Source organism: Lepidochelys kempii, chromosome 7, assembly GCF_965140265.1.
Source record: "Lepidochelys kempii isolate rLepKem1 chromosome 7, rLepKem1.hap2, whole genome shotgun sequence".
NCBI classification, from domain to species: Eukaryota; Metazoa; Chordata; order Testudines; family Cheloniidae; genus Lepidochelys; species Lepidochelys kempii.
Window position 1 is genome coordinate 89692884 of NC_133262.1, and position 27597 is coordinate 89720480.

The 27597-nt window shown below is 41.6% G+C and overlaps 1 protein-coding gene across 3 annotated transcripts in view; it reads right to left on the minus strand.

The window, feature by feature from the left end:
* PRKG1 (protein kinase cGMP-dependent 1) overlaps positions 1–27597 on the minus strand; it is a 901242-nt gene that overhangs the window by 314294 nt on the left and 559351 nt on the right. For all 3 annotated transcript variants that reach the window (XM_073353692.1, XM_073353693.1, XM_073353691.1), the window contains one exon: positions 7593–7698. In XM_073353692.1, coding sequence (XP_073209793.1) covers positions 7593–7698 — 106 coding nt within the window. The remainder of the gene's footprint in view (positions 1–7592; positions 7699–27597) is intronic.

The following is a 27597-nucleotide window of genomic DNA, read 5'->3' on the forward strand; positions in this document are numbered from 1 at the left end:
TAACTCAGATCAGGTTTCAGAGTAACAGCCGTGTTAGTCTGTATTCACAAAAAGAAAAGGAGTACTTATGGCACCGTAGAGACTAACCAATTTATTTGAGCATAAGCTTTCGTTTGCTCCAACCCCTCAGACAGAGACAAACACCTACAAGATCTCGATCAAGCATTCTTACAACTACAATACCCACCTGCGGAAGTGAAGAAACAGATTGATAGAGCCAGAAGAGTTCCCAGAAGTCACCTACTACAAGACAGGCCTAACAAAGAAAATAACAGAACGCCACTAGCCGTCACCTTCAGCCCCCAACTAAAACCCCTCCAACGCATTATTAAGGATCTACAACCTATCCTGAACGATGACCCAACACTCTCACAAATCCTGGGAGACAGGCCAGTCCTTGCCTACAGACAGCCCCCCAACCTGAAGCAAATACTCACCAGCAACCACATACCACACAACAGAACCACTAACCCAGGGACCTATCCTTGCAACAAAGCCAGTTGCCAACTGTGCCCACATATCTATTCAGGGGACACCATCACAGGGCCTAATAACATCAGCCACACTATCAGAGGCTCGTTCACCTGCACATCCGCCAATGTGATATATGCCATCATGTGCCAGCAATGCCCCTCTGCCATGTACATTGGTCAAACTGGACAGTCTCTACGTAAAAGAATAAATGGACACAAATCAGATGTCAAGAATTATAACATTCATAAACCAGTCGGAGAACACTTCAATCTCTCTGATCACGCGATTACAGACATGAAAGTTGCAATTCTTCAACAAAAAAACTTCAAATCCAGACTCCAGCGAGAAACTGTTGAATTGGAATTCATTTGCAAATTGGATACAATAAACTTAGGCTTGAATAGAGACTGGGAGTGGCTAAGTCATTATGCAAGGTAACCAATTTCCCCTTGTTTTTTCCTAACCCCCTCCCCCCCTCCTCAGAAATTCTTGTTAAACCCTGGATTTGTGCTGGAAATGGCCCAGCTTGATTATCATACACATTGTAAGAAGAGTGATCACTTTAGATAAGCTATTGCCAGCAGGAGAGTAGGGTGGGGGGAGGTATTTTTTCATGCTTTGTGTGTATAAAAGATCTTCTACACTTTCCACAGTATGCATCCGATGACGTGAGCTGTAGCTCACGAAAGCTTATGCTCAAATAAATTGGTTAGTCTCTATGGTGCCACAAGTACTCCTTAACTCAGATCAGATTTTGTGGATTGTGTTATTGCTGTCCCTGTGATTTTTCTAAAAGTTACGTATTGCAATATTCAGCGTTGCAATGCCCGAATCCCTTTGTAGATCTGGGCTTAAATAAATATTTCCTTGTTTCTTGCATAAAATCAGCTCAATCCTGCAGTTATTTCTCAGATCAAGCTTCCAGTTGAAGCCAATTTGGCCTGAGAAAGGACTTCAGGATTGGGATAATATCAAGAAAGAGTGCTAGAACAGAGTACTAAATATCAAAAACACATTGCTTTAGTAACATTACAATGGTGACATTAATGTTGCAAAGCCAGAACATGAAAACTTCTGAATGACACGACACTACTGATTTTCATTTTCTTTTTTATTCTCTGTTAGCATTATACCCTGGGGCTTATTTATAAGAAATCAAGGGTTTTGAGTATAACTTCCTTTAACTTTCCTATCCTAAAGTCAGATTCCTTCCTCTAAAGGTTACAAAGAACATGTTCAGTTTATTCTTAGGATCTGTTCCAGACTCTTGGATGACTCAGTGTTTACACAATGGATCGGAACATTTAGGCATCTTTCATGGAACATTTAGACAGTTTTTATAGAAGTACAATATTTACACTTCTGAGACATTCTAGTCTATTGGGAAGTAGATATTTGTGTTACTCCTTAAAACTTTTATAATTTGACTTCTAGCTACTGTATATTTTTATAAAAGAAGTTGTGTATTCCTGCTATAGTTTAAATTTCCATTGTAATCTTCTGTTTTCACCCAAAAAAAAATAATTCAGATATATTTACCTTTTGAACAGATGTGTCCTATTCTTGTTTCCTGCCTAAAAATGAGTTTTTCTTACAAGCTTGAAAAAAATCCATACAGCTGTTTGTAAGATTTGAGATAGTGGAGAAATACATTTTTACCTGTTAAACAGATCCATAAAAAGATTAAGTTTTAAACTTGATTTTGGTATAGATGTAGTCCTCATTGAGGATCATTATGTTAACCTAGTTGGTGTGGAATGACATAACTAGAAATAAAATACACTGCAAATAATTTACTAAACTATGCAAATTAATTATGAAAAAATAAAATCCTTAGCAGAAGAACTTTGACATAAGTAATTGCTGCATATGCAGAACTGATAAAGTCAAAATGAACCATTTTTGCTTTATAAATTTCAAACATTACTTAGATTTTTGTTATGAACTTTGGCCCTGACCCTATTATGAGATTCAGGCGGGTTAAGCCTAGAGTCTGCACAGAACTCTGACATCGCACAGAACAAGCTGCAAAATCAGGGCCAATGGGGAAGACCTTTAGTTGGTATATAGTTATAGCTCTATTGAAGTCAAGCTGAGAACCTGCCCCTTAGTTTTGAAAATCCCTTCCTTGAGCGTGTATTTATAGACATACCATGAACTGCTGGAAACCTATGTTTATAAACGAATAACTGGTGTAACTTTTACTCTTGCATACATACAGATATGTAATTATAGGCCTGAAAAGGCCTCAAAGGGCAAGGCCTGCAGGATCAAGCCATCTTACTTACACTGAAATGAACTCCAAACCTCCCCCATTGACTTCAGAGGGATCAAAATGATTCACATAAATAGCCATCATACTATGCGCTACATACCTGGTTTCACTCAGTAACTCAAAAAGGTACTATCACTAAAATTTCTGAGTCATTAGTGTTTTTGTGTCTCATCTTCGTGAAAACCAGTAACAAACCACCGAAAAAAGAAAAAGAAAAATCTTCCCACCAACATCACCTCAAAAAGATAAGTAACATTTATGTACATGCTGATTTTTCCCATTTTATTTGGCAATCATTTACTTTCCACTTCCTTTCTGGTGATATAGAAACCGGCATGGGTTCATTTTATCTCCTTCTATGATGCACACAATTTAGGGAAACAGCGTGTGTTAATTACCACAGATTAGAAGGATAAAAGTCACAAATGGGCACAAAAATCTTTCTGTATGTCCTATAAAATATTTGCTATTTTAATAATTTATCAGCTGAATAGCATATTATTGTTATACTTGGAGATGTTAATGGTTGCCATCAATCAAAAAGCTGGTTAAAGCTGATGGGTGGTACTATGCACCTTTCATTCAGGCTAAATGGAAGAAGAAATAAAATGCCCTATTGTGTGGTGACAGTTGAAACTATAAAAGCCACCACCCAAGGCCTCAGCAGCATGACAAGGCCTGAGTAGAAGCTAAACCACATGGTCTGAGGTGTTTTTCTGGGGACTGATTGCAAATCCAATACAAGTGCTGGTGGATTGATTGGTTGCCGCTATGTGCACGAGGGGCAGAAAGCAACTAGAAAGCCAAGGGGAAGTGAGAAGAAAGCAAGAAAAGCAGTAAGTGTGGCCTTGGGAGAAAGTCAAGAGAAAGGGATTCCTTTGGGCATAATACTTTCTGGAAAGGCAGGCTTGGATTTCTGAACAAGGAAACTGCCCCCTTTTGTTTGTTCCTATGGAATTCAGGAAAACAGGACTTTGTGTTCATTCGTTGTAAATAAACAGAACTGCACCAGAAAAATACCTGGCTTATATCATCAACTTCTCCTAATGGAAACAACCCAGCCAGACTCCAAATATTGACCAACCACTTGAGGCAATTGTGGTATAAAAGGGGAAACATTATTTAAAGAAAAAGTCTGGAACACAGTGGATTTCAGGTAGGTCAAATTTATAATACTTTAATTTATTCACCAAAAGCATAATTTCTATTACATTTTTCTGCTAAGTAAAACTATGTTAATTAATGACAGGTTTCAGAGGAACAGCCGTGCTAGTCTGTATTCGCAAAAAGAAAAGGAGGACTTGTGGCACCTTAGAGACTAACCAATTTATTTGAGCATGAGCTTTCGTGAGCTACAGCTCACTTCATCAGATGTTTACCGTGGAAACTGCAGCAGACTTTATATACACACAGAAATCATGAAACAATACCTTATTGTTTCATGATTTCTGTGTGTATATAAAGTCTGCTGCAGTTTCCACGGTAAACATCTGATGAAGTGAGCTGTAGCTCACGAAAGCTCATGCTCAAATAAATTGGTTAGTCTCTAAGGTGCCACAAGTCCTCCTTTTCTTTTTATGTTAATTAAGATGAACACTGTCATATTTCATGATTGTAATGTCACAGCAATGAACTGTAACTTTTTGATAACACAAAACCATAAAATAATACTTTATTATTACTGAATTCATGTGAACAAGGTTTCACTTGAAAATTTGTGTCAGAAGAATTGCCATTGTGTTTTTTAACAAGAGTTTTTTACAATTAACTTAGTAACAAAAGCTATACAAATGAAATCTTCATACCTTCATCTTGGGGATTTAAAGTAAAGTTTCCTTCATTAAAAAATGAGGATTGATATAGCTTAAAACACAATGTTCTGTATGTTTCATTAAAAATAAAAAAACTGAAAAACTTTAATTTTACTTGTGTTGAGCTTGAGATAAAAGTGGGAAATGAATTTGATGACATTTGCGCAAATATCTTGTCTCATGCTATAAATGATGAACAGATAGAAACAGCTGTAAGAATGCTAAATATCAACTTTTAAGGAAAAATATATTTGCCTGCTTTTAAATATCATCCCCAATAAGAATGAATACACAGTGCACCACACTATAATGGGCTGCAAGAAAAAAAACCTCAGAAATAGTATGAGAAAGCTCTTCTCAATTTCTGTCTCATACTGCTTGCCTTCGAATTAAAGCTGGGCAGGCTCTATAAAACATGCATCCAAATTAATCTTGACAATCTTCTTGAAAAGCTCTATTAAAGCTCAAAGCTTAAGAGCTTAACAAGTATATAGCTTATGCTTTGAAAAAGAATCAAAAAGCCTTAACTTCAAAACTGATCTTACATTCATCTACTTTTGTAATCCACTGGAATACATAAGGGCAACATTTAACATCTGGGTTCATGGTTTTAGAAAAATCTTCAATATGGTGACAAAAAGTTAGAGATTTTGTTCTCTCTCTCAAGAAAACTTTTGTAAAGATGGTAACATTCCATGCAGGGGGAAAACCTTATGAAGGAGATAAAGCCTCATGGGGCATAATGAAACAAAGAATGATACAATGTTCGTAGAAAGAAAAGACAGAAATATAAGAAGTGAAAACGTTGAGAGACATTGTAAATGTTTATACAATAGAAAGACTTAAAAAGCAGAGAATTAATTCCCAAAACTAGTGAATTATTGAGAAATTAGAGGATTGGTAGGTAGAGCTACCCACCCACTAAATCAGAAAGAGAACCAAGAATGGGGGAATGAAACAAACTACTGGCTAGGCTTGCAAGTAGTTCTTAGGAAGCTGGCAATTCCCAGTGTACTCTCAATTCCCTCTTGCTACATATTTTGTCCTACTTGGAAGTTGTTCAGGCCAGTTAATTGTTTTTTGATTCCCAGTTGAAGATATCTATGGGGGAGATTTTCAAAGGCACATATAGCAGCTAGGTACCTAGCTGCCATTTATGTCTCTGAAAATCTTTCCCCCCGCCACTCCTGCCATGAGTTTAATTACAATATTAATCTCTCAGCTATGTCACTCCCTGTCCTTTGTGGAACTATTCCACCTCACATTTATTGTGAAACTGAGGCATTCTGAACAGACTGTCAAATTCCTACACCTTCCCACTGTGACAACTTTCCCTGTTTGTCTAAAGTCATGCTGAACTATTTCTGCTCCAGTTATGGATCTTTGTCATTGTCTGTGCCACCTTAATTTGCCTGCCTCTCCCCACCCCCCATTATAATACAGTCTTTAACTGTATAATTACATACTATTTTTCCCCCACAGGATCCCTTCTTCTTCCAGAGTCCTCATTTGAATTTTCCAGAGTCAGTTCAGCTTACCTCTACATACATTATATTTTTGAAAGAAAGGGTAAATGTATTTTATATGGTTTTATAATCGTACACTTTAAAAAAAAAGAAAATGTGTGAAAAGTAAGTCAGAAACAAAGTAAATTAACCACATGAAACTGTATAATATAAAATATTTGTGATCTCAATGTTAGCAGCCCCACTATGTTACAGTATCAAGAAGTATATATCTTGGTAAATATATGTTTCATCTTAGAACAAAAGAAAAAAGTAGAGCAGAAAGGATAATTTGTCAATAAAATGTCTATTCATCAGAGACATTGTTCAGTATTTATTGCACTAATTTTTACTGTTTGCAATACTTCTGTATCATATAGTGCATTTAATTAAAAGGGTCTGGTTTGGAAATACCTTGTAAATAAATTTAATCATAAAATTACTGAAATAGTCATGATTACTTCTGAAAGCAAACTGAAAAACAATCAAAAACAGCAATTAAATAAAATTCATTTCTTTTTGGAAGAGGCCAAATCTGAGAATCCCTGCTCACCCAAAACTTTATGAGGAGGAGAGAAATGGTGATTCCACCATGTATTTATTCAGCAACTCAGTCATAGCATCCAGTCTCTCACCAATTCCTTGTATGTGACACACAGTGACAAGGACGAGCATTGGAATGGAAATGATTCAGTAGCACTAAAGTCTATGGGAAAGGTTGTTGTCTAGGAAAAAACGTGTGATGAAGTATTTAGTGATTAAGTTGCTACCTGTAATCTCACCCTGACCTCAAGTGGTAAATTTCCAGAAAAAGAACTGCAGGGTTTGGCCTTTTAAAACTTATTTCATCAACATAAAACTGACTTCATTCTTTATTGCCATAATATACTTAGTTATTGGGGCATTATGCATTACTAAAGTAAGGCAGATTTATGATGCTTTGAGATGGCTGCAGAAACTGAATCAAATTTGTAAGATTAAATTCAGGTTTGAAGAAGAAGACATCACTTTATGACTTCTTTATATTAGTCCACTTACCCATTCCCCATAGAAGCCTATACAACAAAACTTGGTTTCACTTGCCTTTGTATCTGTTTGACAGAGGAACAAAAATGCACTTTAAAATGAATGATTTCCTAAACAGCATATAAGCTAGATTTTTTTTTCTACTGGGAATTCATGTATATATTATAATTATAATTCATTTCTTTGATATGTGTTTTCTTTAATGAAGTAGTTTTGAATGACTCTCATAAGTGTTCAGTTTTAAAATGCAAACTGTGTTTTGGTGCAATCTGATGTGGTCCTCTTTGCAAATGATGATGCAAACCAATAACTTACAATTAGAAGATGAACAGTGATGAGACTACTATCTCCAGTGTTCCTCCTTTTTTCTGTATGATATGGCATATAGGTGGTTTAACAACACATTAGAAGAGGAGACAATCAATACACTGCACTCACCAAAAGCCATAAGTGAGGACAGGAGTTTTAATGTATTTTTCAAAAAGTAAACATGTGCCATACCTTTTTAAAAATTCCATATACTCAGTATGCTTGATGAGGCCTGTCCTCATCATTATTGTTTGAAAACATTGCCGATCAATAGCCCAAAGTTTCACATTTACGAGAGCTGGAAAAAACAAGACAAGGGGAAAATTTAATTAGCAAATCTGAAATGTGAAAAACCTTTTGTGAACTGCAGAGGAAATTAATTATTCATGAGAACACGGAAATTACTAGCTTTTACAAACTTAAACTATTAACATAAAATTAATCTACTGGGCAATGGACTAAACATGCACAATCCAAAAACAGATCTAATTTTACTCAAAGATCTCATCATGGTATGTGGGTTTTTGGGAAAATGCCTTAGGAAGAACTGTGTCATCTGAAAGTGTTGGAGTAAATACACATAGGAAGTTTTTACAGTGTATGGTGAAGGAAAGGAAAAAAGGGGCTCTATTAATCACTACAATAAGTTATGTCATATACACTATTACTGATACCACATGATTTGAGAATTGATTTAGACTTATCCATGATTTAGAGGGAACAAAGTTAAGTAGGATTTGATCCTACTGCCATCAAGGTAAATGGTAAAATTTCCACCGGCGTCAAAGGGTTTTTCAAGAACCCTGTCCTACTATATCTTCATGTTAGAACACTTTTAAAGGGGATGGGGAAACCTGCTTTAATGAGGATTTATCCCCCAAACTTTGGTTTCAGTGTCTATGACAAATTCCAGTGTTTCTCAATCATGGATTATTAAAACACATCATATGCTTTATAGCAGAAGTCCCCAACTAGAGAATGAGGAACACTTGTGGTCCACAAAGCACTTTCATTCATCCACACAGAGCTGGCTGATCTCATGGTGCTGACTCTCTTTCCTATTCTCATCTGTCAAATTGCATTATGAGACAGCTAAAAGTGAATTAAATATTTTTCTTCAGAGGCAAATGCTGTAGTTGCCACAGGGATGTCTCACAATCATAAATGAGAGGGGAGAAGGTCTACACAACAGGAGCTGAGGTGGCTGTACAGTGGCCATGAGATCAACCTCTGTATTAAGAAGCATCTGTACTATGATATTTCTAAAATTCCTGCTGTAGACAGATTAAATGATCATTTGTAGAAATTATTTGTGAAAGTTTAACAGTGACTTCAGAAAATGTACACTACAATTAAAAGTATTACTGTTGTTGCATGTTCAGACAACTGTACTGTCTTATGGGAATAGGAGTGCTCAATGTGAGAAAGGAAAATAATTCATATTAAAGTTGTATTCTCACTTGAAGTGAAAGCACAGATGCAGGCTCCAAAATGGTCCTCTGAGAGTATCACCTCTGACTTGGTTTAGATAATAAATTCAAATTTCATTTTACATACATTAACTTAGAAATTTGGTTATACAAAAATTTCTAATGGGGCTGCGCTTAAGAGAATACGTAGAGAATCAGAATTCCTCTTTAAAGAGCACCACACTTCTACTTTTGCTTTTGGGAAGTAACTCAAGCAAACTTCATATCCAGTAGAGGGAAACTATGGGAAATGGAATTAGGCATAAAGAATTCACAAATATTCTTGGGGATAAAAGCCATAAAATCACTTAGCTGATATTCACATCTCCTCTAATTCACAAATATTCATATTTGTGAGTTTTATCAACTATAACATTTGCAGAAAGCAAAAGCATCACAAATACCGGCTCAAATATTTATGAGAAAATACACACCTGCAGTGCTGTAGTGGCCATGTTGAAAATTTTTATTATTTTCACATTAGATTAGTATATAGGGACTAAATTAGAAAAGCCAACGCACAAAATGAGATTAAACTAGCTAGAGACGTAAAAGGGTAATAAAAAAACATTCTACAAATACATTAGAAACAAGAGGAAGACCAAGGGTAGGCCTGTTACTCAGTGAAGGGGGGTTGGGGGGGACACAATACCAGAAAATGTGGAAATGGTAGAAGTGCTAACAGGCTTTTTTGTTTCAGTTTTCACCAAAAAGGTTAGGAGTGACTGGATATCTAACATAGTGAATGCCAGTGAAAATGAGGCTAAAATATGGAAAGAATAAGTTAAAAATTACTTTGACAAGTTAGATGTCTTCAAGTCACCAATGCCTGATGAAATGCATCCTAGAATACTCAAGGAGCTGACTGAGGAGATATCTGAACCATTAGTGATTATCTTCGAGAAGTCACGGAAGACAGGAGAGATTTCAGAGGACTGGAAAAGGGCAAATGTAGTGCCAATCTATAAAAAGGGAAATAAGGACAACCTGGGGAATTACAGGACAGTCAGCTTAACTTCAGTACCCGGAAAGATAACAGAGGAAATAATTAAGCAATCAATTTGCAAACACTTAGAAGATAATAAGGTAATAAGTAAGAGTCAGCATGGATTTGTTCAGAAAAAATCATGTCAAATCAACCTAATAGCTTTCTTTGACAGGGTAACAAGACTTGTGAATGGGAGGAAGTGGTGGATATGGTATATATTGACTTTATATATGGTATATATTGACTATATATATGGTATATATTGACTTTAGTAAGGCTTTTGATGCTGTCTCACATGACCTTCTCATAAACAAACTAGAGAAGTACAATCTAGATGGTGCTATTATAAAATGGGTGCATAACTGGTTAGAAAATCATTCACAGGGAGTAGTTATCAGTGATTTCCCAGTCAAGCTGGAAGGGCATATCGAGTGGGGTCCTGCAGGGATCAGTTCTGGCTCCGGTTCTGTTCAATATATTCATCAATGATTTAGATAATGGCATAGAGAGTACACTTATAAAGTTTTCAGAAATACCAAGATGGGAGGGGATGAAAGTGCTTTGGAGGCTAGGATTAAAATTCAAAATGATCTGGACAAACTGGAGAAATCGTCTGAAATAAATAGGATGGAATTCAATAAGGACAAATGCAAAGTACTCCACTTAGGAAGGAACAATCGGTCGCACATATACAAAATGGGAAAGGACTACCTGGAAAAGAGTATTGCAGAAAAGGATATGGGGGTCATAGTGGATCATAAGCTAAATATGAGTGAACAGTGTAACACCGTTCACAAAAAAAACCAAGCGTCATTCTGGGATGTATTAGCAGAAGTGTTGTGAGCAAGACACAAGAAGTAATTCTTCCACTCTACTCTGCGGTGATTAAGACTCAAATGGAGTATTGTGTCCAGTTCTGGGTGCTAAATTTCAGGAAAGATGTGAACAAACTAGAGGAAGTCCAGAGAGGAGCAAAACAATGATTAAAGGTTTAGAAAGCATGAGCTATGAGGGAAGATTGAAAAAATTGTGTTTGTTTAGTCTGGAGAAGAGAAGACTAAGGAGGGACATGATAATGGTTTTCAAGTACATTAGAGGCTGTTACAAGGAGGAGGGAGGTAAACTGTTCTTGTTAACCTCTGAGGATAGGACAAGAAGCAATGGGCTTAAATTGCAGCAAGGGCGGTTTAGGTTGGACATTAGGAAAAACTTCCTAATTGTCAGAGTGGTTAAGCACTGGAATAAATTGCCTAGGGCAGTTGTGGAATCTCCGTCTTTGTCTAACCTGCTCTTAAAAATCTCCGAACATCTGTTAGGGATGGTGATAGGAAAAAAACCCAGAAAGCGACCCTATAATCATGTAAAGCTACGCTGCTGTCTTTTTTCTATGCTTATCTGTCCTTTCTACTTTGTTTATGGATAGAAAGAATGCGAACTGTGTGTAACCTGCACTCCCTGCTTTTGGGGAGAGAATTCCTTATACAGATAAGCCTCCATGCTCTTACCTACCCCAGAACTTCAAACAGACTGGGTTAACCGGTTCGAACTGGAAGAGATATCACAATGTATGTTGAACCAAGCTATAAAAGCTCATCCCTGTTCTTTGTTCGGGGCTTCACCATTTTCCTCTGAAAAGGAATTGGTGAGCCCTTCAGCTGTCGTATTCGCTAGCAATAAAGTGCCTCACTTTATCAAAGAGCCAAGACTCTGTGTTTTGTTTGGCTAATACAGAAGTCCAGGGAAGGCTACCCTCCTAACCCTAGACGGGAGGGGAACCCTTTTTCCCTAACAATTTGGGGGCTCGTCCGGGATCGCCTCTTCTCCGGACCGGTGGACGGTCGGGACTCTGAATCCTTCTTGCCGGCACCCGGGTTGCTTTAACCCTGAAGGCTTCCCGTCTCGCTTCCACCCGCCGCTTCGGCGAAATAAGGCATCCCGAAGGCACTAGGGTCCGGACCTATTGGTGAACACCGGCCGGTGGGAACTTGGTGAGTTCTGAATTTTTCCTTTGTGATTGTCTAGACAACAGCCGGGGGTCCCGTCTTTGGAAAAAGATGGGGGGGGGGGGTCCAGTAGAACTGTTGATCCTTCTACGCCTCTGGGCTATATGTTAAAACATTATGATAGGGATATCAAGGCCTTACAATCGGATGGCAACAAAGCTTTGTATAAGTTTATATTTTTGTGTCAAGGTCCCTGGGTGGGAATGATGCAAGACGACCCGGAACCAGGAAATCGCTGGCCGGGGGAAGGAACATTTGAGTTACATAACATTGTTCAATTACGAAAAGTATTGTATGATTTACAACCGCGGCAACTTAAGTATTCTGATGTATGGATAAGGGAGGCCGAACGGCGCAAAAGTGCCAGTGTAACTACTAGTTTACGTGCTGAGGTAGAAAAACTTAAAGCCATGCGGCCCCCACCATACAATCCAGAATCTAGTCATGCTGACCAGAAGCTAAAAACGTCAAAGTCTATTTATCCCCAACTCCCATTGAAAGAAGCGGGGGATCCTATACCATTGGAAGAATGTAGCTGGCTATGGGGTGGGGTACCGCAGCCTGACCCTGATGCACCCACTCCCCCAACCGGGGAAAGGAGCGGTCCCACTCTCCCACTAGCTACCGATACCCCCACAATTAACGCAGAGCGGGGGGGCGATCCAGAGGCTGGCACCTCTACCAGGGGGTTGACACGTCCTGATCCGCGACACCCCAGTGATGCAACCCCTGCAAAGACCCGGTCTCACGGTTCTCTAGGCACCCCTAAGGCAAAAGTTCTTGGAGCTGCAATAGCTAGTGCAGTCCAAATGCCTATGCGACAACTGCCGAGCGGTAGGGGGGGGACACAGATGGTGTATGTCCCTTTTACCAGCACGGATCTAATGAATTGGTCATCTACTTTTCCCTCATTTCGACAGTGTCCGGAAGAATTTATTAAAAAGTTAAAGGGTATTTTCACAATGTATAATTGTAATTATGACGATGTGGAAATGATTTTAAATCAAGTGCTAAGCGAGGGTGAGAAGGAAACGGTGTATAAGAAAGCTAGAGAGGCGGTGCAAGGCAGTGCGGCTTATCCGCAAGAGAAACCTGAAATGGATTGGAATGTTCCAGAGACCGTTCAAGAGTGGGATAAAATGAGAAAGCGAATCTTAGAAGCATTAGAGGATATGTCTAAGCCTGTGTATGATTGGGGAAAGGTAGATGCATGTGTTCAAAAGCACGATGAGCACCCAGGGGAATTCTTCCACCGCCTTTGTAAGGTTTTGAAAAACCACGGCGGCTTAGATCCAACCTCCCCTGTAGCGAAAACACAAGTGATCGGCCAGTATGTAAAAAATTTATTACCATTCGCTCGGAAGTATGTGTGTAGTCAACCAGCTTATGAAAACAAAACGCTGGAGGAGGTGGTGGGGTTAGCAGCCCATGCCTGGAGGAATAGGAAGGAATTAGACACTAGGAGGTCCGAAAAGCTCCTTAATCTGCAGTTGCAAGGTTTCCAAGACGGCTCTCGGGGACGGGATGCAAGCCGCAGGAGGGGAGGCTTTCGGGGACGAGGCGGAAGAGGAGGCAGCTCTACCCAGGGATGGGGATCACAAGGTCAGAGCTTCCAGCCACGGCCCGGGAGGGCAGGGCCAGATGAGTGCCGGCGGTGCCGACAAAAAGGACACTGGGCTGCCCAGTGCCCAAATTACCCCCTCCAGCCAGCTGACCCTCTTATGCAAGCCTACCAGAGGGTACAGGAAAGGGGGCGAGAAAAAGGAAGTACTGATTGAAAGCTAGCCACCCACAATGCTTCGTCCCCCTCGCCAGGAACCCCCTCCGCTTCTTGGACAGTGCAGTTGGATGCAAACCACCCGGAGCTTCCAGTTGTGGTGGGAGGAAAAACTTATTCAATGTTAATCGACACCGGGGCAGATAGAAGTACTCTACAGGACCCCACCCTTCCTACCACTTCTGCAACCGTAAAAGCTATAGGCGTTGGTGGCACCGTGTGCGCCCTTCCTCTAACTGCGGAGCAAACGGTCCAGCTTGGCCCGTTATCAGAGGATCATAGCTTTTTAATTGCAACTTCCTGTCCTGCAAATTTATTAGGTAGAGATCTGTTATGTAAACTACGAGCAACTATAACTTGCAGCCCGGAGGGGCTATATCTCTCAGTCCCTACTTCGGTCCCTGAAGCTACGGTAATGGCATTGTTAGCCACTACACCCACCGCCCCCTTTGTCCCTGCTGAGTTATCTGATATTCCTGAAGCATTGTGGGCCTCGGCGTCCACTGAAACTGGACTTTTAAAGTCAGCAGAACCGGTGTATATCAATTACCGTACAGATGTCCCTCTGCCCCGAAAAATGCAATATCCATTGCCTAAAGAGGCCATAGAGGGCATTCGGCCAGTCCTACAACAGCTTTTAACTCAAGGAATCATTAAGGAGGCTACCAGCCCTTGCAATACACCTATTCTTCCTGTTAAGAAACCCAAGCCTGGCCCCGATGGCAAACCGGTTTACCGTTTCGTGCATGACCTCCGACTGATTAATGCTATTGTGATCCCGAGAGCTCCGGTTGTTCCCAATCCAGCAACTATTTTAACTGCTATTCCCCCAGGGGCTACTTATTTTACTGTGATTGATCTGTCTTCAGCATTTTTCAGCATCCCTGTGCACCCAGACTCACAGTTCCTATTTGCCTTTACCTTTGACGGATGTCAATACGTATGGACCCGCCTCCCTCAGGGCTACAGGGAGAGCCCTACCATCTTCAGCCAGTATTTAAAGCGAGATCTGGACTCTATTTCGTTGACTATGGGTTCTTCTTTGATTCAATACGTTGATGATCTGTTATTGTGCTCTACAGCCAAGGCTGCCTGTGTACAGGACACTCGAATCCTTCTTTTTGCATTGGCCGAAAAAGGTCACAAGGTGGCACTCTCCAAGCTACAGTTTGCCCAACCCGAGGTGGAATATTTGGGGCATCGTATTTCATATGCTTCTACTGCACTTACTCAGGACAGGATTGAAAGCGTTCTGAGTATGCCAAGGCCTACCACTAAAAAGCAACTCCGCCAGTTACTGGGAGCAAGTGGCTATTGTAGAGCCTGGATTCCGGCTTATGCGGAGTTAGTGCACCCCCTCACCGATTTGCTGCTGGACTCCGTTCCCGAACCCTTACCATGGACGACTCTACACAATAACGCCCTTACCGCCCTCAAACAAGCATTAACTTCTGCACCAGCCCTGGGCAGACCGGATTACGCAAAGCCTTTCACCTTATTTTGCCATGAACAATCTGGCACGGCGTCTGGTGTGCTAACTCAGCCCTTTGGGCCTGGCCAGCGACCGGTGGCTTATTTTTCGGTCCTTCTTGACCCAGTGGCTCAGGGTCTTCCGCCCTGTCTCCGCGCTGTTGCGGCTGCCGCCGTGTTGGTCGAGAAAGCTTCGGGGCTTACCTTGGGCCACCCTCTTCTAGTTCAAGTGCCTCATGCCGTTGCAGCACTTCTTAATCATGGATCCACGCAGCACCTCACAGCAGCCAGACTGACCAGGTACGAATTGGCCTTGCTCGCCAATCAGGCTGTTACCCTACGCCGCTGCGAAGTCCTGAATCCTGCAACCCTTTTGCCTCTGCCTGAGGATGGGGAACCCCATAATTGCCTCCACGTGGTGGATTTGATCTCCACGCCTCGTCCTGACCTCTCTGATATTCCATTGCAGAATCCTGACCTCCAATTATTTTGTGATGGTTCCGCCTGTCGGGACGAGTTTGGGGCCTTGCGAGTTGGCTATGCAATTGTTACCCTGATGGCAACGCTTGAAGCGCATGCCTTACCTACACAAAAGTCAGCGCAAGCAGCAGAACTTGTGGCGCTTGTTAGGGCCTGTCAATTAGCTGAAAACAAAACTGTGGCCATCTATACTGACTCCAAATATGCCTTTTCGGTATGCCACTCTACTGGACAACTTTGGAAGCATCGTGGGTTCCTTACCTCCAGCGGCTCTCAGATCTCCCATGTTGCCTTGATTTCTGCCTTGTTAGAGGCTATTCAACTTCCTGCAGCTGTTTCGGTTACACACTGTAAGGGCCACTCCCGCGCCTCGGACGAGGTTTCCAAGGGAAATGCTGCAGCCGATTCGGCGGCCCGTCATGCTGCCCTCTGTGGGGCTCCAGCCCCTTTTCCTTTTTTGGCACCCCTGCTACTGCAACCAGTGACGCCAGCCGTTTTGCTCTCTGCCCAGCAGACGACGCCCCCGGCCGAAGTTAGCCATTGGAAATCCATTGGATGCCACCTAAATGAGGACAACCTCTACGTCAGCCCGGACGGTCGTCCGGTTCTCCCAAGACAACTCCTCCCTCAGGTTTCCCAGGCACTCCACCTGGCCTCGCACCTGGGAAAGGGGGGATTAGTGGCTCAAATGGAGAAGTTGTTTTTTGCTCCGGGGGTCCATGCAGCTGCGAAGACCGTCACTGCACAGTGTGAATTTTGTCAACGGTACAATCACCAAGGAGCAGTCAAACCACAAGCTATGGGACATTGCAAACTGCCTGAGTACCCATTTGCTGTGGTCCAGATGGACTTCATGGACTTACCACCAGTGACAGGACTAAAACACTTGCTTGTCCTGGTTGATCTTTTTTCAGGGTGGGTTGAGGCTTTCCCCACTCAAAGGGCAGATGCAGTATCCGTAGCGAAGTGTCTCCTCAAGGAGATAGTGCCCCGCTTCGGGATAATGACTCGTTTGGAAAGTGACCAAGGCCCCCATTTCACTTCCCAAATTATTCAACACTTAGCAAAGGCCCTCAGCATAAAACAAGCCTTGCATACCCCCTATCATCCACAAAGTTCAGGAAAAGTAGAAAGGGTGAATGGGCTGATAAAAACCCAATTGGCAAAGCTATGCGAGCAGACTGGATTAAAGTGGCCTGAAGTGTTACCCATAGTGTTAACCAATCTTCGTAATACACCCCATAGGAAGCATTCGTTGACACCGTTCGAAATTCTATTTGGCCGACCCTTGCCGATTCCTCTAACCAGTGTAGACGGGTTTGCCCCAGCAAAAACTTCATTAATGGCTGGGCAAGATAAGTTGGCGGGTTATTGTCGCATGTTGCAAGATGCCTTGAGTAATGCATGGGCCAGAGTAAAAGATGCCCAACCTTTACCGCTTGATACTTATGCGCACTCTCTTTTTCCAGGAGACTTTGTCTGTGTTAAAATCCATCGAAGGAAGCATTGCCTGGAACCAAGGTGGTCGGCCCCGGCCCAAGTCCTTCTGACTACTCCAACTGCAGTGAAGGTCGAGGGCATCGATAGATGGGTGCACTGCAGCCACTGTAAAAAGGTTCCTGCTCCAACATCCCCAACGACTCCCATCACGACCGCCGCTTCTACATGAACTGGGTACCGGTCAATCAGCGGAATCAGAAGCAGTTACAGAACTCTGGAGTATTAGTATACTGTTACAAATATTGTATTAATATTATTTTTTTTTTAGAGTTGTTAGTAGCTGGTAGTGTTTATAATGTATGTATGGCTATGGGCGTTAACCTGGACCTCTGCCCTGGGGGGTTGGGATAAAAATACGTTTCTACAATTAGCCCAAAATTTAACCAACGCATGGAATGTTAGTGACTGTTGGGTGTGTTCCCACTTCTCTTCCCATTCACTGCAAGGGTTCCCCATTTTGCCGGTTCCAGCGCTCCTCAATTCTTGGCAAAATGGTTTGGCGTGGTACGGCCAAAAGGGAAAAAGGGGAAGGGGACCCATAGATTTTAGGACCTGGATCCCGAACCATCGCCCAGACTTGCTCGTTAAGGCCCCCTTGTGCGTAGAAAAGAGGTCGCTACGCACCCGAGGCAAAACTACTCTGGGAAAATACCCGAAAACCCACTGTGAGAAAATTCTAATTTTGGGAAACAATGCAAGTACTACTCTTTTGCTGTATCCCAATGGTACTGAGGTAGCCAACTATGCCCGTGCTGGAGGCTATGTGGGGTACATTCTCAGAGAAAATGCGACTCAATTTGCCGGCCTTACATTATGGAAATGGGGGGGAATAGGACCCAATCCTGATGATGCTGCATCCCTGGTGGGACGATTGCAGGAAGTATCTCAGAACTCAGGGGGCAATAAAGGCAACTATAGCATAGTATTAGGAGATCATCACTTATGGTGGGTATGTGGCACTTGGGCAGGAAAGACCTTGCCCCCAAGGTGGTTGGGAAGATGCACGGTGGCCTTTGCCTGGCCAGGAGGGATGCATCGTAGAGACTTAATAGAAATCAGAGACACAACCCGACGAACCCGTCGAGATACCAGTTATAATCCTATTGTCGAGGAAGGCAGTACAGGTATGCGCGCCTTCCGTATTCTGTTTCCGTGGGTGGGGGTGGGCCAACTTGAATACGCGCTAAAAAATATGTCAGCCGAAATGGAAATATTTACTAACGCCACTCGAGATGCAATCCAAGCTTTGCAAGAAGAAATAAACTCACTAGCTCGCTACAGTATGCAAAACAGGTTGGCCCTGGATCAGCTTTTAAGTGCACAGGGAGGGGTGTGCACATTTCTCAATGCCACATGCTGCCTTTATGTAAATCAAAGCGGACGCATAGTCACAGATACTAACATAATTGCAAACGTGTCAGCCTTCTTTCATAAGCAGGCCTCTATTTCTCCCAGTGTGGGCTTTGACTTGTGGGGCTGGCTCACCAGCTGGTTGCCTAACTTTGGATGGCTAAAAACCTTGTTTGTGTATGGAGTGGGATTCCTTATGATTGTGGGTCTGCTGTTTTGCTGTGCGTCCAGTTGTTGTGCTCTCTTCCACCGGGTATGTACCAAAACCATGAGCCCAGCAAAAATACTATATGTAAAGAAGGGTGGTGTTAACCAAGATGAGAAACACATGAACATGTTAAACAATGAATAATGAGCCATGTAAGATAATTATCTTCAGGCTCAAAGGGGGGAACTGATAGGAAAAAAACCCAGAAAGCGACCCTATAATCATGTAAAGCTACGCTGCTGTCTTTTTTCTATGCTTATCTGTCCTTTCTACTTTGTTTATGGATAGAAAGAATGCGAACTGTGTGTAACCTGCACTCCCTGCTTTTGGGGAGAGAATTCCTTATACAGATAAGCCTCCATGCTCTTACCTACCCCAGAACTTCAAACAGACTGGGTTAACCGGTTCGAACTGGAAGAGATATCACAATGTATGTTGAACCAAGCTATAAAAGCTCATCCCTGTTCTTTGTTCGGGGCTTCACCATTTTCCTCTGAAAAGGAATTGGTGAGCCCTTCAGCTGTCGTATTCGCTAGCAATAAAGTGCCTCACTTTATCAAAGAGCCAAGACTCTGTGTTTTGTTTGGCTAATACAGAAGTCCAGGGAAGGCTACCCTCCTAACCCTAGACGGGAGGGGAACCCTTTTTCCCTAACAATGGTCTAGATAATGCTTAGTCCTGCCATGAGTGCAGGGGACTGGACTAGATGAGGTCCCTTCCAGTCCTACAATTCTATGATTCTAGATTAATTCAACAAGTATGGAGGTGTGCAGGTAATCTGTGATCAGAAAAAGGGGCTCAAGACTTCTTATAAAGGATAGGTCATCTAAACATCATGAGGCAGAAAACATTGAATGTGTCTTCAAAAATCAATTGCATCTAATCTAGCACCACAAACTATATGCCTTCATCATAATTATATGGTTATTGCATAATGTCACTACAGAGCAAAGTTAAGGTTGTTTGGGTGCCTAATTGTGCACTTCCATATTTTAATATTTTGGATTTCTTTTAAGTTTAAGAATTTAAGTTTAAGAATCTGAATTTCCTTGGTTAATAATGCTTGGATTTTGAGATAATTATAATATCTCTAATATATTTTATGTACTCTCAACCATAATTCCACTTTTATTTATTTTTTGTCTGGGAGTTCTCAAAATAAGTTCCTATGTACTCCAAATTCCCAATTCTAGTCAAATGTAATTGAAAATGTGATTTGCCTTTCTGCTAGGCATCGTTTCTCTTCCTAAACAAAACACATTGCTCTCATTCAAATGCAGAATTGTCAGCCATCAATAAGAATATAAAGAGACAGTAAAGAATTATAGTGAACTGCAAATAGAGAAATTCTGAAGGCCATAGATATTGCCAAAACCATATGAGTCAGGGTCCAAGAATGAAAATAAAATATTAATGTGAACAAGAAGAGAGTATGCTCACTCATGATTTTGTAGTGCATAGTTCTGTGGATCTCATCTTCAGAGGTGCAGAGCATCCACAATTCCTATGACTTCTGAAAATAAGACCCTGTATGTTTATGTGACCAAATGTCCCTGAACGCCAGTAATGCTCCAAGATTACACATTAAAATGCTTTAGATATGTGCAAAATAAAACAATTAAAGTTTCATGTAGACAAGGAAGCAATTGCTTTATCTGATAATAGTTATTAACAAATACAATAAAATTCCTGGGTAATTGCCATTTGCATTCACACAGTCTGAATTAATCCAACCCAGATATAGGTCTTTATACCAGCCTATATTTTATATATGTGTACCCTACATCATGTCAACAGTAGTGGCTGACTCATCACATTGTGTCCCCAAAAGGAAGATAAAATGGAAACTGCTGGTAACAAATGAAATTGCTGGGACTTCGGGTTTGTCTGTCTGTCAGAGCATATAGATTGCGGACAGTTGGGGGTTGAATCAAAGCACACTAATGAACTGTCAGTGTGCATCAGCAGGTTCCACAGGGACAGTCGCATCTCAGCTTCATGTGATCAAAATGTTCACATAGACTAGCCCTTAATTCTTGGCAGATATGAGCTAGTGTTACAATTTCTGGCAGAGAGCTGATTTTCAACAACGTACAGTTTTTTTAAAATATCATCACTCTTTTTGAATGAGAAGTACATTTGTGCATCATTTTATTATTTAGACCCTGAAATTCCCTTATTATTAATAAGCAATGCATATGTAAATCTTCAATTAATCTATAGTGATGAGAGCTCTTCGACATACAGATACAACCAATAGTTTAAAAATACAATTGAATATACTGCTTTTAGGGAACTTCCATTTTTATTTTGTTAAAATGAAATGTCTGTTATGTTAGTAGTGTGTCCATTAGCAGTAACTCTGTTATTTATTTTTTATGATGTCCTAATCAATAGGAATGACATTCACTTGCTACAATGGTTAATTAAGAATTCTGTTATCCCCATAATGAAACCACCAAAACCAGCGTTTACAAGGTTTTAGACTCTCCAAATTATGTTGTGGAAGAATGTGCCTGTCAAAGACCCTAGGCACATACTCAAGGTGGCTAGCCCATCCTGCTGCTTGAACTGTTGCAGCTATAGTCTATTTTAAGCATGCTAGTTTGATCAAAGGTCGCTTCTATCTCCTTGAAGTAGGAATCACACTCCCAGCTCAAAATGTAGACGTACCCTAAGTGTCACAAAAGTAAATGCAAAGAAAGAAGATAAAATGGTGGAATTAACTGAAAAGATTAAGTGATAACGTGCTATGTTAATGTCCATCTAAATTAATTTATAACCTGATAAACTTCCTTTATTCAAACACCGCATATGAAGAGAAATGTGATTTTTATATTTTCTGATGAAATTTTCTTTAACAGTGTATTTTTCTGCCAATCGAAGTCAAATCTCAGAGGGCTCAGTGGATAGAGAATCACAAGATTTAGGACTTGGCTACATGGGGAAACAGCCCAGAATAGCTCTTGATATGCTCTAAACCACAAAAAAAGAATGGTTAGAAGATGTCTGTGCTGTAGCTGGAAGTGTGCTTCCCAGCTTGGGTAGATAGATGTGAGCTAGCTCTGCTTGAGCTAGTACACTAAAAATAGCAGTGTGGCCGGGGTAGCACAGGCAGCTGCTCGGGCTAGCTGCTAAGTACATAGCCAAGGATGGGTGGGGAATCAGGTTTGTACTCAGATGGCTAGCCCAAGTCACCACCAGTGCTACCCTTGGCTACACTGTTATTTTTAGTGTGCTAGCTTGAGCAGAGTGAATGCATATCTGTCCATCTGAACTGGGAAGCACACTTTAAAATACTTTAAATTCACACCCTAGTTTATTTTGCAATAGCTTCACCATACAGACAAACCCCTACGGATAAAACACTAAACAGCTGTAGTATTTTAAAAGAAGCTAAATTCTTGAGGCTGCTCATACAATTTCTTATCTATTCCAGTTTTCATTTGCTTAGTGAAACCTTTTAATTTTTTCCAAGGATCACTGAGTGACTCAATCACAAATAAATTACAACACTAGCTGAATATTTTATTGGAATTGAAATGTTCTCATTGCCTGGGATAGTATATTGAGTTCATGTTCTCAGTGTAGTTTTTAGCCTACTGTAACACACAGGCCCATTTGTGGATCACCATTCTATCAGCAGCTCTGGTCACGCCTGACACACTCACTGCTCCTAACACAATGTTGTCATAATCTGCACTAAAAGGTGGCATGTCATTGGAACACTAATAACTCACTGATCATTAATATTCTTCTGTGATGTATGCACAGGATATGTGCAAAAAGCTATGAATATGTGCTAGAATTTAGTTTTTAAAATGTGTTTGGCAAGCAATGCATAAGCCAGTCTACCCTTGCAAAGGAACATGTATTTGTTTGTTTGTCCAGCCTGCTCATCGGGAAGACACAATGAAGGTTGATTTATGTATAAGATAAACAAAATTATTCCACGGGGGATTAGACAGCATGGCATCTATATCCCAGCAGCAGGGAGAAATTTTACCTGGGCTATAGAAACCGGGGGACTGAACATCAAATGGTAAGTCATTTAATCAACTGCTTGTGTACAATATTACTGTATTATAAAAGGGTACCAAGCAAGGTCTTTTCTGAAAACTACTGACACACTGGTGATGAATATGATTGTGAAAGATATGCATGTATTAACACTATATGAGGAAATATGGATACTTAATGATATTATGCTTTAAAGTTGGTGACCAAAAACAATGGAAGCCCTATTTACATACAAATCAGCTGGAGGATGGGAAGTCCACAGGAAGGGAAGAACAGCGTGATGATATCCCGAGTTTGGGAATAAAACAGTAAGTTTGGGAAGATATAAAATGGGAGAGGAGAAGCCATCTTGGTATCCATCACTGGACATACACAAGGGCTAGAGCTCTTGCAAGCTGAGAAAGATGGGTCCTTCAACCATGGGGGTTGAAGTCTCTGGGCACAGAAGATTTGTAAGGACCTTGAACAAAGACTGTAGCTTCTTAAGTTAGGTCTTAACCATTAGAAATCATAGTTTTACTTTTGTTAGTTTGTAAGCCTTTCTAACTTTATTCCTTCTACTTGGTATCACTTAAGCTATGTCCTTTTGTTAATAAACTTGTTTACAACAAAGGGTATATTTACTCTAGTTAAGTTAATAAGCTGTGATATGCTTTTGTCTCTCTAAAAGTAGCGAACAAACCATATTATTATTCCTCTGAGTATTCCAGGAAAAGGCTGGACACTTCAGGGCAGACAGCACAGGGAATACTCGGGACTGGGAGCATGTTGGTGTCTCCCCTGCATGTAGTAACTGGGTTATAGAGACTAAAGTGGGGACATTGTGATGTAGGCAGGCTGCTGGGGTCAGAGCACTGAACTAGGGCCAAAAAGGACACAGACACTCAAAGTACTGCATGCTTGTATGCTGGGCTGGAAGCATCCTGACAAAAGAACCACAGCAACAGAGCATTTTGAGGTGTTCACACCACCCCTCACTGGTCTGGACTATGCCCCTGAACGTAACACCTTCTATATCCAAAGAGTTGTTCAAATGATCTGTGAGTACCGTAATGAAGCGTATATATGTAAACAACAGGTACAATAAATACTAGCATCTTCAGGTCTTTGGGGTTGTTTTGGAAGGAGCAAGTTGTAAAACTTTCCAACAGAAATTTAAGCAATTTCCTTTTTTTTATCATAAGTTTCTGAGGAATTATTGTAAAATTACTTTGATCTAGGAGACCTTGGTTTTCAGCTACTCATGTTATATAGTTTATATCATATAAAATAATGATGAAAAGCATATGCCCATCTAACTAAATAGAAGCACCACATTAAATTATTTTACCCTTCCAGATACCTCATGAATGAACTACCAGCAGCCTCCAAGTATGGATATTACAAAAAGTGCTATGGAGAGAACGTACTTAGTTGGAGTAGAATAAAAAGATAAGTGACGGCACTCTAAAACACTTTTGTTCCAATTTCTAATACTGGTGAGTAAGAATATGAGTTTATTCTAATACTAATGTCTTCTCACTGCTTCCCCTAACTGAAATCTATAGTAGTAAATTGTCATCCAATATTCTGCAAAAGGTATAATAATTTTATATTTGAATGACTAAAGATAAAGCTATGCTGCAGAGACCCAGGAAAACATTAATGCATTTTTTTTTCAGTCAGACAGAGACTACAGTTGTTCTTCAACAAAATAAACCAAGAATCTGCTTTTTTTCATTTTCTGGTATTAGGAAAAATTGTCAGTAACCAAAACTGATAAAATGCACAGAAAGCTATGAAAACAGTTCACTTATTGCATTCCAAGGATTAAACTTCACCTCCTAGAGCACATCTACACTTCAGCTGGGAATGTGCTTTTCAGTATGAATAGATAGACATGCTAGCTCTATTCGACCTCGAGTGCTAAAAACAGATGTATAGTTGTCCAAGTACAGACCCAGAGTGTCCAGGGGGGGTTGTACTTAGGTAACTAACCCAAGCTGTCACCTGTCCTGATCCCAGATATGCTCCCAGTTGTAGTGTAGATGTACCCTTACATGTCCAAACCTCTCTAAGCAAAGAGGGGATAAGAGGAAAGGAAAAGGGGAGAGAATCAGAACACCACCGAAGTTACAGTGTGTACGAAAGCCATTCTGCCAAGGAGCATCTCACTGAATGATGCACCTCCATAGCTCCTAAAAGGAGCTATTGTTCATGTCAGGCTAGCGTGTGTTGTAATACTTAATACAGAATCATAGAATAGTAGGACTGGAAGGGACCTCAAGAGGTCATCTAGCCCAGTACCCTGCACTCATGGCAGGACTAAGTATTATGTAGACCAGGGGTGGGCAAACTACTGCACGCGGGCTGGATCTGGCCCTTCAGAGCTTTGGATCTGGCCCACGGGATTGCCACCCCATGGTGCGGTGGGCCCCACACCGCTCCGGGAAGCGGCCAGCACCATGTCCCTGCGGCCCCTGGAGGGGTGGGGGGAGGCAGACTGCTCCATGCGCTTCACTTGCCTGTGAGTACCCCACACCCACCCCCAAAACTCCCATTGGCCTGCACCTCCTAGAGCACATCTACACTTCAGTGGAGAGCCATGACCAATGGGAGCTTCGGGGGAGGTACCGTCAGGCAAGTGCAACATGGGGAGCTCTCTGCTCCCCATCCCCCAGGGGCCACAGGGATGTGTGCCAGCCGCTTCCTGGAGCGGCGTGGGGCTGGGGCCACCCTGAAGGTGCTCCAGGTAAGTGGCGATGGGCAAGAGACCAAACCTCTCCTGCACCCCGCAGCCCAAGTTCCTGCCCTGAGCCCCCTGCATGCACCCCAACCCCCTCCTACACTCTGCACCCCTCCTGCACCCCAACCCTCTGCCCTGAGCCCCCTCCTGCAGTCTGCACCCCTCCCTGCACCCCAACCCCCTCCCTCACTTTGCACCCCCTCCTGCACCCCAACCCCCTTCCCTGAGCCTCCTTGTATACCCCACACCTCTCCTCTGCCCCAGGCCCTTGCCCTGAGCCCCTTCCTGCACACTGCAACCCCTCCCACACCCCGCACTCCCTCCCGCATGCCACCCATTGCCCCAGCCCTACATTCATGGCCCTGCAAGCAATTTCCCTACCCAGATGTGGCTCTCGGGCCAAAAGGTTTGCCTACCCCTGATCTAGACCATCCCTAACAGGTGTTTGTCTAACCTCTTAAAAATTTCCAGTGATGGATGTATGTGTGCTGGGTATATGACTATGGTTCCTAACCAGCAGATACCCCATCTAATTGTGGCAATTGAATCCCACTGGGATTTTTAGCTCTAACTACGGCTGTGTTGGAATTCTATCCCACTTTTGCATGTGTGCACTGAGGGCAGGTGTCAACACCCATTACTATTGTGCAGCAAAGGACAGGATTTACCTTGTAATTATAAACACTTCACAATAATCGTCGTCAAGTGAAGTAAGATGTAAACTTTTACAAGCCTTCTGAAATGATTTAAGCTTAAGCAGATAATAAAGGCCTATGTTAGGTTGATCTGTGTTAGCTTATGCCATTTACCCTAGCTTTCCATTTCCTACCTTGACATTTTAATCCTTTTTGTTTAGTTCTATGAGATAAATGTTATCTCCAGGGAGCTGAGTTCAAATATCTCAGAAATGTACACATATGTGCATTACAAAACCATGATATACTCTGAATGGGAATATCAAAACACCAACATAGCTCACTTGGAGCAGCGATGGCAATTGCTGTTCAAAAGTAAGCCAAATGTTTGAATATCTGGAGTGTTTACAGGCCATATATGAGATATTGTCTAATTTGATTTGTATACTTTTTCAATAAAAAATGAAAGCCTCTCTTTTCCTGTAGGCACTGCACTGATAGATGCACTCAGAGCTGTGCAGTGAGGCCTGCACTCTGTCTGCCTCTGTTATGGCTTTGCTCTTGGTAGTGCTCATGGGCTAATTTTCTTAAGGTCTAACTATATCACCCAGTCCACTTACAAAGGGGAAAATAACATCCATTTTTTAAAAAGCAATTGTGTTTGTCTAATATCTTACTCGTACAAGAAGCTGCCCCCTCCAAAACATTAAGAATAAAAGGGGGAAAAATGAGAAGGGGAAAAGATCCTAAGGCCTCAGCAGTAGCTTGGAAAACCCCACAAAGGGGCAAAAAAGTGAGTCCCAACATTGGACTCTAATCCCCCTTTCACTTGTGGCAGCATATTACGCTACATTCAAGCACATATTTTTACACATCTATGTTACAAACTGCTTTAGAGTTTTTTAAGTGATGACAGGAGCATTAGCATGTGCTATATATTAATGCATCATATTACCTTCTAAGACTCAGTTTTGCCCCTTTTTTTAACCAAAAAACCCATATACGTAAACCAGGTGCTATTCTGCACTCTATAGGAGGCTCAAATTACTGTCCTTTGTGTCTTGGCAAATTAGTTTGTGTTAATGTGACTGTGGGCAGGGTTTCCATATGATTATTTTGTGTTACTGAGATCAGTATTTAACTCATATATTCACTCATCTAGGAGTAGTTATTTTCAGGGTCAGTTTGGTTGTATTTACTAAGTACATAGGGGCAGATCCTCAGCTGGTATAAGTTGTCATAGTTCCACTGATGTGAGAATTTATATGTTGAGAGCCTGCCCTTTGTCTGCTGGCAATGTTGAGAAGGAGCAGAAATCAGCCACACTGGGATACAGAGAGGTAAGCAATGGGGTGGGTTTGGGGAGGATATGGGGGGAAAGCTGGGTGGAAGGAACTAAAGGATGGGGAAGGACACGGACAGGAGCAGGGAGGGATAGAAATAGAGGGGGAGAGGGACATAGTAGTGGTTGGAGATGTTGGAGAGAAGGCCGTTGGAGGACAGAAGCCAGTGGAAAGTGGGGGGAATAGGAATTAGGTGGGGGGAATAGGAATTAGGAGACAGCGTGTAATT